General features: G+C 38.6%; 1 protein-coding gene across 2 annotated transcripts in view; it reads right to left on the reverse strand.

Annotated features, from left to right (window-relative positions):
- Positions 1 to 12979, reverse strand: part of CACUL1 (CDK2 associated cullin domain 1) — a 50361-nt gene that overhangs the window by 21328 nt on the left and 16054 nt on the right. Inside the window, exons 4-6 of one of the 2 annotated variants that reach the window (XM_086752366.1) lie at positions 7109 to 7246; positions 6599 to 6694; positions 527 to 629 (exon numbers count right to left, since the gene is read on the reverse strand). In XM_086752366.1, the coding sequence (XP_086608492.1) occupies positions 527 to 629; positions 6599 to 6694; positions 7109 to 7246 (337 nt within the window). The remainder of the gene's footprint in view (positions 1 to 526; positions 630 to 6598; positions 6695 to 7108; positions 7247 to 12979) is intronic. The other variant, XM_086752367.1, reaches the window with a different exon arrangement.

Raw genomic sequence — 12979 nt, forward strand, 5'->3', positions numbered from 1 at the left:
TGCCAACTCACAGTGACCCTAAAAAACACGAACGCACACTGATGATGGCAGGTTGCAGGCAAACTCAGCGGTTCGCCACAGGAGTTACCCACAGGAGCACTTAAGGGGAAGTGCATCACTTGAAGTATATCCTGTTCGCATCAACCCATCAGCTTAAGAGAGAAACTGCTGTCAGCATTACGCAGTCCACTAACTAGCAGGGAGCACTCGAGTACATCACGACAATAACCCCAGCAGCATCACAATTCTTTGACCACACTACATTCGTCATAATCACAAATGATAAGGAAAAATATATATATTGGTTCCCCCAGATACTCAAGAAACCATTACTTCATACAAAATCATATTTTTAAAACAAATAAGTTGATGTGTGACGCATTTCCTTATGTGGCTTGAAAAGGAATTTGTATTTAAGCTCAATCATTTGCCGTCTTCTCCCCATTTGCTGTGGATTTCTGCAATATCTGAAAGCACTGTGGTTTTCCAGACTCCAGTATCAGAAAAATTTAATAGGTTTACTTACGCATTAGGTTGTAAATGTGCTTTTCTGCAACATGTTCCGTAAACAGCTTTATAAGGTCATCTTTTAAGTCTCTGTTAAGCTTGGTTTCTATGTAAAATTTATTCTGGAAAATAAGACAGAAGTTTTCAAGGTTATTTTTCAAGTAGTAAATAAAGTAAACTTACTTTTTCCCTGAAGAAAAACAGCTCAAAGTTTTAAAGCTGTAGAATATTGGACCAGCAAAGTGCTTCCTTGGTGACTGCATCTATACTACATAGAACATTCCTGTACAACAAAATGACACGTATTTAAAATCAAGAATGCGTGTGGTACTACTGGTAATAACCCACTTACACAAAGGCATGTATATATTTTTTTTTAATATATCTACAGACATATCTTCATATCAATCTAGACTGGGGAGTTTGTAGAAAAAAAAACCACTTCATTTTAGAACTTTATAAATGCTTTTAGATCAAAATAGGGCCACACATCATGTTTATAACAAAATAAAACATTTTTACCAATATTTAAAAGTGATGAAGCCATTAAATTAGGTATGTTGCAATAATAAGTCATCACTACAGCTATCCACTTCTGTGGTTCATGGATAATCTCAGAGCTACTCAGAATTAACCAAGGGTGGAAATAAGTGATACATACAAATCTATACAAAACTGAACTACAGTAAGATTTTTAGGATTCTATTATCTTGATCTACTCAGCATTAATAATAAATTCACCTCTTCAACTCTCAAAGGAAATTCTGATCATGAGTTCCTTCAGGGCCTCCACACCTATTCCACTATTTGGTGTTATCCCCCAGTTCCCAGTCTGCAATTAATAGTAAGAGTTCTTGTCTGTATTTTATTCATATGTGGGTTTTAAATACTGGGGAAAAAAAAAATTGTTTCCAGATAAATTTCCTATCCTTACAACACTAACACGAAGTAGAACAATCAAATTCATCTGGGCAACTTGTGTAAAAGAGTTAAACAGATACTGTAATAGAAAACCAACTTAATCAAAAATAATGTACTGGAACACTTATCTGAGAGATTTACTACAGGAAGAGAAGTCTTCAGGGAGAAAGGTTTTTCCACACTTTAAATCAAGTTGTTCTCCTATTCGCTAAAGCATGTCACATAATAGGAAAAATCCCTCATAACACTATTGGGGCAATCTTTACCTGTTTTTTGTGGAACCCATTCTCTTGGCCATTACCAAAACTATGCACATCCCATAATAAGCTGTCCATGCAGAAACCACTTAAATGTTCAAGGTAAGCATTCAGCAGCAGCTATTTACCTTTAATGAAAACTGAACCTGTTAGAACAAAGGCAACCCAAGGGTTGAATACATGCCCATACTGAAGTTTAGGTTTGCTGCAGGGATGAACAACCTTAAAAGGATTTTTTTTTTTTTTTAATTTAGTAACTTCCTACTGCCAGTTCCCTCCCTGAAGCTACCCTACCTGCACGGCTTTTATCAAGGGTTATTTCTCAGTTGCTTTTCCCTCAGCTGGGCCTGCTCTTTGAACAGAGGCTGAGGGAAAGACTCTGCAGACAGAATAACCTGTGTCGCAAGACTAACTTCATCTGCAATATTTTTGGTCAATGATGAATTGCCATTGCAACAGAAGCTCACAGCAACTGAAGAGACACATCTTCTAGGAAGCGTTAAGCTACACACCATACTTTGGTCTTTCATCAGTTCCAAATTCCTAAACATTTCCACCTTGAGCTTCCTCACCACATGCTCCCATGTACTCACTGGAACAACAAACAAGAATGACAGCACAAGTCCACTGACCTGAATCAAACCCGACAATGTCCAACTACGGATTCTTATGAGTTGACAAATTAGAGGTACCCAACTAAGGCAACAAGTTACTCTGTTCCTTTCCCAGCCTCAAGACCTTCTTACATTAAAAGCAGCTGGCAACAACATGTGCAAACTGTGATGCTTCCTTTTGGTCAAGTGTTGGAAAGCCTATACCTTAAGTTTCATAACTAGAAAAGCAACAAAACACCCCCGAGTAGTTACAACAGAGTACATATACACAGAACAACTAAAATACTCTTCACATTTGCTCACTTGAAAACACCTTTCCGAAAAGACATTACACTTGCACGAATTTAAATAGAGAACGAAAAATCATCTAACATAAGCACTTCCAATCCGCAGTGCTGGAAGGAGATAGTAGATGACCTGTCACCTTCTTGTCAGCGGAAAAACAGGAAGATTTTCTGTATAATATGTCACTACCTAGGCTGTACTAATACTTCTTGAAAAATTGTGTCAAGTCACCCAAAGGTCTAACAGACCGGTAAAAGGTAAGCAGAGAGAGATATCTGAGAAAGTCAGATATCATTTAAGCATTTCTTCTACAAACCATCATATCATAAAGAATATTGCAAACATTAAAAAACACAATTGTGTTAATATTATTGAGAGCAACAAGTACTTGAAAGAGAAAAAGCTGTATATAAGAGCGCTTATCATCTCATGCACATATATATACTGACATGTATTTGTGTATACAAACACACATGTCCTCTAGTTGATAAGGAACAAAATGCAATATCACCCAGTAAGAACAGTAATATTTTAGAGGTAATGAAAAAATTCCTAACTATCCTAAAAACCCAGTGCTCAGAAATGTCAGACTCATTCCATGCCACAAAATAACAGATTTTGAGCTACATCCCTAAGTATAATTACAAACTGAGAACCTATTATAAAAAAAGTATATCATCTAAATGTTGATTTTAATTTTTCTTGAGATGGAAATATTCTTTTATTCATTCATGTGTGCAGCACACTGTGATATGTACAATCTGTAACCATCCAGAATAACCTCATAAAGGTTTACAAAGCAGCTATTCACTAGAAATCATACTTACGAATAAAGCACTGTGTGCTAAGCTGACTACCCGTTCAATTTGAACTCTTGAGGGAGCTGAAACCCACAGATTTTTCACAGGATGGAAGGGACCTTAAAAGATCACTGAGTTCCACCAGACCAGGTCACTCAAAGCCCCATCCAATCTGGCCTTGAACACTTCCAGGGATGGGGCATCCACAGCTTCTCCAGGCAACCTGTTCCAGTGCCTCACCACCCTCACAACAAATAATTTCTTCCTCATGTCTAATCTAAATCCATCCTGTTCCAGTTTAAACCCCTTGTCCTATTGTAACATGTCCTTGTCAAAAGTCCCTCTCCAGCTTTCTTGCAGGCACCCCTGAGGTACTGGAAAGCTGCTATCAGGTCTCCCCGGAGCCTCCTCTTCTCCAGGGTGAACAGCCCCAACTCTCTCAGCCTGTCCTCACATGAGAGGTGCTCCAGCCCTCTGATCGTTGTCATGGCCCTCCTCTGGACTTGCTCCAGCAGGTCCATGTCCTTATGTTGAGGGCCCCAGAGCTGAGGGAGAAAAGTGCTTTGGGCCTCCAAGCTGTCTTTAAAATTCCAGTGCAGCAGCATAAGACTGAAAAAAATCCATCACCATGTGAAAAAGAAAACCACTAGTGCTCCTAGCAAAAGGAGGAAAAAGAAAACTCCCTCAATAGCAAAGTCAGCCATCTGAATCATCACTCAAGATAAGCCTTGAAACACACCTTAGTCATCACACACAAGCAGGTTAAGAAAGCACCCTTCCTGTGTTCCCGCCATTCACACACAAGAACATGGCTTGGGACTTATCAGGAAAAAGAAGAAAAGGACTGCTGTTGATGTTAAAAACACACAGGGTTAAGCCTAAGGCAATGCCTTTTTTGGCCACCAAGGGACAAAAACATGTTCCAGTTGTACAAGAAACATTTAAGTTTCCCTTGGCTTCCCAGATTTTTAAATATTTAAATGTATATTATAAGTTTTCCTAAGCAGCAATATAATTATTCTTTCAGAACAAAGCTTATTAGTGCAAGTCAATAGCCTTGGAAACTCCTGATTAAAGCAATCACATCACTACTGAAAAAGGAAGGACCTGCCATCTCTCATAAAAAGGCAGAGTTCAACAACTTAGCCCTCTTCACTTACAAATACATTGGATGTATCTATTAAAGTAACCACAAAACTGCAATTTATATTGTAGAATAATGAGGCTTTCACCTCTTGCAATTGGTTTTTAATTGTATTTTCTTGCCTAAATAAAGGAAACTGCTGCTGCTGTATGAGAGAAAACTTGATTAGACCCTACCATGTAAAATTGCAAGAGTGGCTGTACATAAAAGTACTTCCAAATACATACAGGAAAAAAAAAAAACTAAGAAAGGAAAACATTTTTCATCCTGACTTCTCTAGAGATATTTTCCACATCATGCACTACACTGATGAATAAATTATTTCAGCGAAACAGTATGAGACTTAATTTTACATTAGCCTTCAAAACCAGCTACATAGCTGAGCCAGATCAGCATTGCGTCTGGCAGCAAGAGGAACTAACACAGAAGTCACTAACTCTCAGGTTTAACTTCAATTAAGTCACTTAAATGAGAAATCGTTTGCAGGAATGGAGTTTTACTGCCTGAACAAATTACTAGTCGTGCTTTAAAGGTGCTTCTCCTTTAAAACAATACAATACTTTCACTTTTCTTTCTTCTCAAATTAAAAAAAAAATAACTTACTATCTAACTATTCATTTTACAGGTCTGTTTATGACTCATTAACCATTTTTACTATGTTCAGATATCAGTTTGAATCCAACTCTAAAAAGAGACATGATGGGATAGCGCACTTCTCATTTCAAGATACCACATCACAACTGTGTATAAAGAAAGATAAGGAAATCTATTTGGCAATTATACCTTGTCTGGTCACACCGACAAAGCTTACAGTGATAAAGCTTGTCTGTTTATACGTCCGTCATGAACATCTTTTTCAGTGTTATTTACTGCAGTCTTAATTGTTAAGGATAGCTTTTCACCTCTGTGGTAGAAGAACCTCCGAGGGAGATTTGAGCATTCAATAAAAGTACACACCTGAACAGTGTATCTTCATTTCTAAATGGATATTTAATTATGAGATTGCTTAAATACCTGCCTGTAATAAACAAGTCAAGCACACACAGGTGAAAAAATTGCTAGCATATAAAAATAGCTCAATGCAATACGGTAGAAAAGTCTCTTACTAGTTTTTAATGCAACAAATTTATATGGCGACACTATACTGAAGGACTGTAGCAAATTACCTGGTTTCAGGTGCATTCACTGAAACATAGGAGATTCTTCTAAAAGATACTACTTCCCAAACTCTAGGAAGCTACCAATGATAATTTTTGAAGAGTTTGAGATTTATTTAATCTAAGTCAGTTTAAATATTTTTTTTCTTTAAAAAAAAAAAGGTTTCTTTCGCAACAAATATTTCCTTCTTTTAGTTTCTAAGCTATGCCAGTGCAAGGATGGTTTCTGGGAGAAGGGCAAATTTCAAGCTTAAGTTAGCATTACCATAAAAAAGCAATAAAAGACTTGGCACTTTGGCAAAAACAACGCAAATCATGAACATCTTCAGAGATATGACTTCATAAATTACAAAATCAGCACGACAAACACTTATAGCCAATGGTTTCTGCACCTCTGCAAGTATGCCTGACAGTGCTACGAACATAAGTCTGTCTCCATCCAGTCAACACTCTAAATTGATCAAATAACAACATTTCCAAGAGACACTTCTGTCTTGTCTGAATCTGTGCAATCTAAAAGCAAGAAACAATAATCTTTGTAGCCTGTCCGAGCTACCAAGCTAACATATAAGAAACCAATAAACTATCTCTGTTCAAAAAGATATAAATAATGACTTAAGTATTTGGGAAGGTTTTGTTTTTTTTTTTCAATCAAAATAAAAACCATTCCCCTCATTCCTTGAAAAGAAATATTAGGGTAGAAACCAACTGCAAAACTCTGCATTTAAAAGGATGGCTTCTCCTTCCTCTCCCCCACAACTTGATCAGTACTGTTACGCAGGTAGCGAACCCACACATGAATCATCAGTTCTACAAGTTAAAAATCATTACAGCTGCATTTTATTTTTTTCACTTTCAGTCAGCATCTTGGGTAAGGACATACTTTATTTGAAAATAATTTTCTAAAACTTACCATATATATGAAAAGAGGCACAATGCTCTGCAATGCTCCCATATACTGTCCAAGAGCTACGTTAAATCTTTCAATATAGAGATCTTGAGGGCTGGCCTGCAAGAAACCATAAAAGTCAGGTTGTAATTTGAACAAGAGAAAGATCTGGAACAGCATGGGCTATGCTTTCATAGCAAACTCAAAAAACAACAAAGTATTTGATACACTAAATCCACGCAAAGCAAGCCACACATCATTCCAGAGTTTCTGCTATAATTCCCTCCAGCAAAAGCAGTTTTCTTCACTAACTGGTTTTTGCCTAGGACTATACGTCAGTGCCCAGCAAAAGGTGCATTCAATAAAAAAAAAAAAAAAAAAAAAAAAACCACAGTACGCCTGTAACAAACTAGCACGTAGCATATGCAAATAAAAACCACTCATTAAAGACCAAACCTTCGTTTCAAAAGAACTGTCTGTCCCACCTAGAATCCATAACCAAATCTCAACGCGTGCTGCAGTGCGTGCTCTGACCTCCCTGCAGGCTTTCACTCCAAGACAGCAGGGTGGCATTAAGCTGCTGCTTTGCATCCAAGCTGGCAGCAGCACGTCCTTCAGCTCCAGGGAGCACTGTCTCTCACAAAAAACGAGTTTCAGATTTTGCTGTGTCACCTAAGGCAAGGCAAATATTCAGGGGATTGATGTGGAGAGACTACGAAGCAATGTCTTCGGATAGAGCTGCTAATCTGGCATCCTGCACTCCAGATCAGGCCCACAAAACTGCCGCAGCGCTCCACCACACAGCATTGCCCCGTAGCCCCAAGCAAAACTTCGAATGTGCCAACTTAATGACAGGCCTTGTAGAGCCCATGGTGACAGCGCTGGCATTGTGGGTACACCACCAGGTTTCCCAAAGAAGGAGATAAGGAAGCTAAAAAGATCCGTTCTGCTAAGCTAAGTTAAAGTAAGCTAAGTAAAGTAAGCTAAGTTAAAGTTCTAAGTAAGCTAAGTTAAACTGAGAACAGAACCAGGAAAATGGGAAGCATTAACCACTGTTTCTTCTATAAATATTTATTTGGAGGGATGCAGGCGAGCTGTGTTAAGAGCATTCACGAACACATTTATACACCCAGGGAGGGGAATGGAGCTGAGGTAACGTGTTCCTCCACCATGCCCCTCTCCATCCCAGCCCACCCACCCACAGTGCTCTGCCTCTGGCCCAGCTCCCCCTGCTATGGGCTTTGCAGAGGAGGTGGTGGGTGGCTGCCTGAGTTTCTGCTGTTCACACACATATACACACCTGGACACACCCAAGGACAAAGCGTTCCTTGCTAATGAGAAGCAAAACTTCTCTTCCCTTGCACCATTTTCCCTGCTGACAGCGTGAAGCCAGAAGAGGATGGAGAACGCAACAGTGACCTTGCAAGAAAACAAACTCAAATTTTTTTTTTTTTTTTCTAAAGCCAAAGCATCTGTGTTGTGAGAAACACTCAAGGATAGCTGCACCCTGACCACCTTACTTGAGCTTAGAGCTCTTATCGTTACAAAGCTGATTTTTCAGCTTTTGTATGGACTTTCACCCAGGGTCTTAAGAGAACAGTTAAAATTTATGTTGACTTTTTTGCTCTATGAAGTATTCTAAATTTATGAAAGTTTTTTATTCTTTAAACTACCTTCTTTTGCCTCTCTCCTTAATATGCTTGATGAACACGTGTAATTTTCACAGCAAACTTCGATACAGAGCAGACATTCCAGAAAGGAAAGTGAAACTGGCAAAGGAATAAAGAATGTTGTTCCATACGCTGTTGCCAAAGGTCATACATGGTTATTCCTCATTTTGATCATAAGTTTTTAATCTTATTGCAGACGCAGTTCTCAGGGGTGGCCAAACAACTTTTAGTTCAAAAGATATATGTATAAGAGTGGCTATAAACTCCAAGGACTCCCTTTCATATGTAGTTACATATACAACTTGTCTCAAATAACATGCAATGGAAACTGCATTTCTAAGCAGTATGTATTCCTGCTTCACTCCTTTTTAACCTCAACTTTAAATATGGTTATACTCTCTGATTATATTGTAAAGACTTGGTATACCTCTTCTAAGATTAAAGAAAAAGGAAAATTCTACTTCAAAGGACATGTCAGACAAAAGGAGACCACAGCCTGACACAGGACACCACTCTTCTCTCACTGACAGTTTGCACTTTTCACAAAAGAAAAAGAAAGAAAAAAAAAAAGAGATAGAAGTTTTCTGGACCACGTATGATCTAACCCCATGAACAGACTTAGGCAATGGTGTACAGTCAGTGTGCCACCCTTTTTACGAGGGACATTAAGGATTGATGTCTTTTTCCTCCACTGATGATGAAAAGCCTGCTAGCTCACCTCACAAAGCCTATGCCACATTAAGAGAGACGTTTAAGAGGGAACAACAACTGCACACCCAGCTGTCCCCTGAGAACAACCTCTAGAGCCCTTTAATTGAAGGATACCTATTGACTGCCACTACCACTGCTCTAGATAAAGACAAAAAGCTAAGAAAAGTCCTGACAGCTTCAGGGGAAGCACTCGGCAGTGTCAGGCAAGTATCAGGCCTTGGTCTTAATCTCTGGAATGCGATGCCATGGTGTTAACTGCTTTATCAGCATGAGATGTTACCTTTCCTCTGTGTTTCATGCTAAGCCTCAACAGTCAAGAAACTAACAGGAAAGCACATACTATCTGACTCTGCTTGTTTCCAAACAAACAAAAACCCAAACAAAAAAACCCTCCAAACAAACAAAAAAAACCCCTCCAAACAAACAAACAAAAAAACCCTCCAAACAAACAAACAAAAACCTCCAAACAAACAAAGAAAAAAAACCTCTCCTCAATTATTGCTTGACTTGTAAACTAACAAAAATCCTAAGTCAAAAATAGTATTTTCATAGCTCACCTATGAATTATCACAATCCGTGTGGGGAAAACAGAACCATCTGTTTTCAGTTCATTAGGGTGTTACTGTATGGCTGCTCAAAACTGCTAGACTGAAATCAATTACTTGTTTGAGCGCAGGAACTTTCTCCACATCTCTACATTCACATTAATAAGACAGTAACTGGAGCAGAACTAGCTTTATACAAACCACATTAATTTTATAAACTAAAAAGCAGTGCGTGGCACCAAACTCATGAGTAAACAGATGTTGCTAAGATTCTTCTATTAAATGGCCATCATTAGATTAGAGCTTGCATTTAAAATCTGTGTTTATTCAGTTATAGCTATTACCAAAGAAATAAAGAAACTGCTTAGGCTGACACTCTTCACTCTTGATCCTAGTCCAGAAAACATGTACACTCAGCTGTTTTAAGTAGGGAAAGAGGGACACAGTTAAGCATAACATTTACTTCTTACAACCCCCTGGTATTAAGTCTTTAAAAACCACTCCTATCGTACCCGAGGGACATACTACAGAAGCCATTCAAAGGAAGAAAAATATACTGCTAGCTGAAGGCTTTCCAGGAAGGAAGAGGATCCTTCGCTCCTTCACTCCCCGTTCTGAATCCTACCAAACTGCCAATTCAGTTCTCCATTTGTTTTCTTTCTTCAAGACACTCTGTACAGGGATACAGTTTAAATTCTCTCCCACAGTTGCTCTTGTCTACCATTTAGAGGGTTAAGAACAGTTTTCCAGTAGTGACTATATTGTGCAACTGTCCACGGGAGCACTGAAGGTTTGGTCAGGTTTCTCAAACTGTAATACAGTTGCATTTGCTTCAGCTTCGTTTTGAGTTGACTACTTCTTAGCAGAAAATACTACGGCTGCTGTTAAAAGCTGATGTCAAAGACATCATTTAATCTTCTTAGACACCACAGTGGAAACCTCAGCACCAAGAGAAGTTGAAAAGCAACAAGAAAACACATTTGAGAAAAGATGACATGTAAGACAGACATCTTCAAACAAAAGCAATGAGAGACGCAGGACACTAAATTACCCTTCCCTTATTTGAAATCTAATATCTAGGTATTTAAATGAACTTGTGGGCAAGAAACCGCATACATGAAAGATACAGGGGGTTTCTTTCAGTTTGAAAACCAGTTTGAATATCATTCTTTGACTGAGCTTACAAATGAAGCCAGAAGACACGCTGCTGACTCAAGACAACCCAGAAACGGCTCACAAGAAACAAACAGTGACAACAGTTCTTTGCTTGAGGAACACAAAGTTTATTTCTCTATGAACAGTCGTCTGGCACAATCAGCAATGTATCCAGTAAAGCTTACATTCCTATGTGGAATGGGCAGTTCCATTTTCCTGGGAACATGCTCACTGCCAGAATGCCAGCACGCAGGCTGCAGCACCTCTCCCACGCCTGCCAAGTGAAAAGGGAGAATGGCTATGACTACACAAATTAACCTGCTACTCATGCACATGGTCTGAATCTTTTAAACCAGTTTTTGTTCTTTCTCAGGAAAACTTAATTTGTTTACTTTGTCTTGCAGACAATTAATGCGATTCCTAGGTCTACCTCACTAGACAGGGGTACTATTAAAGCTTTTTACAGAAAACAGATATGAAGTCAAAGTACAATTCATCCAAAGATTGATTGTGTCTTCCTGTTCAAGTCCGCACTCAAAGCTGCACAGCATTGTGACATACTCCTGTACAATTTTCTTACAGCTGGATAGCGGACGTAGGCCATGTTTCCATTTCCATCCTACATGTTTGTAAAACAAAAGCCATGGTATCCAAGGACCATCAAAACTGTGTTTAATAGGAAGACATCTTCAGAACCTTTTCCATACAGTAAATACATATTCATCTGTGCCATATTTACTTATGTATTTCTGTAATTATATTGGGCTTTGCAGCACCCAGTGTAGTGTGGCAAGGAGCTAAAAATCATGGCAGGAACACAAGCCTTTTCAAAAAGCTGCAGGCAAAGATGCTTTTCTCACGTTAGCTCGCTCACGACAATATAATTTTTCATGACAATTCTGGAATACAGTGACCCTACTTCTACCTCAAGTCAAAAGTGTTGATGTTCACACATGAAGACGCACACATTTCTAACACTTTTGGTTTCTGCCATCTGAGTTCTAATACTGCTCATTCGATCCGACTCAATTCTGTGTGATTCACAGCAGCAAAGGCTTGTTCCACACACAATTAAGCAATGCTCCCCCAGCAAAACTGATGGATAAATGCCTATGGCACCGGATGTTAGGTTGGGTTTTTTTCCTTTTAAATATTATGAACCAGATAAATGGCCAGTTTGAGTCTCCTTTTTAAAAAATGGACTGTCGATATGAACAGATTATGCAGTTGACCCAAATGGACTTTAAGAAGTGATTTAACTAGTGATTTAACACAATTACTGAGTTAGGAAATGCAAGTCTCAATTTCTATTTTCCACCGCTATTTCTGATCTTTTCTGTAGGCAGAACATAGAGGAGGCAGATTTGTTTTCCACATAAGTCTTCGAGAAACTACTGCAACTATGGATATAATTTTAGGGAATCGACTAATTTCAAATTAACGAGAGCTAATTTGAATGTTATTTCTATGCTACAAGAGATGAACCATGAAGAAGGCTCGCTATTTCTCATTTAGCTAGCAAGTCAGACAACGCCCAAACGCATAATAAGAACAGGCTTCTTCACACGCATGGCATGTATCACCTCTCCTCCCAAGTACATTACTAAAGTCTAACCATAACTTAAATAGTAATCCGATTTACAAAGTTTACACAAAAAAACAGCCACAGATGATGTTGTCAAGCCTTCTATTTTACAGACTGGCATAACTGTTCAACTACAACATAGCACCATATAAAGGCAATGTAATAATCAGTGTATCTTGGAAGGAAAGCAAAATATGTATACAAACAATCTGGGGCTAAATTATCTTAAAGTATAAGTATCGAGAACTGCTATGAGGTGGTACCCAGTACATAAATCTGCCCACAGTCAGAAGTTCAGTTTTACTAGGCCCTCAAAGCACTACTTGGGTGCATTTTTATACCACTGACTACATGCAAAGCTCACAAGGTAAACGTGATAAGCCACTTAAGCTTCCTGCTTTTACTCCTGTAATGAGAAGAAATACTGGAAGTTACACAACTGTTTCTAAAAGTCAAATAAGGAAGTTCAGAACCTTATCTGAAGTTTGGAGTAAGGCATCTGTATTTATCAGATTAATGTTTCTGAAAGAGTTGGGGGAGGAAATGACAGGCTGTTCACCGCTGGATGGCAAAACTCCATATAATCACAGGGGACAAGTGGAAAGTAAACAAGAGACAGAAAAGAAGAAAGGAAAAGGCAAGGAAGGAACAGACTGTACACAACAGATATTGCTGACATATTTTTAAGAACAGATGGCAACTGCCAGGGATGTGACACAAGGCACTCAGTTCCCAGAGA

Source organism: Chlamydotis macqueenii, chromosome 7, assembly GCF_036417535.1.
Source record: "Chlamydotis macqueenii isolate bChlMac1 chromosome 7, bChlMac1.mat, whole genome shotgun sequence".
NCBI classification, from domain to species: Eukaryota; Metazoa; Chordata; class Aves; order Otidiformes; family Otididae; genus Chlamydotis; species Chlamydotis macqueenii.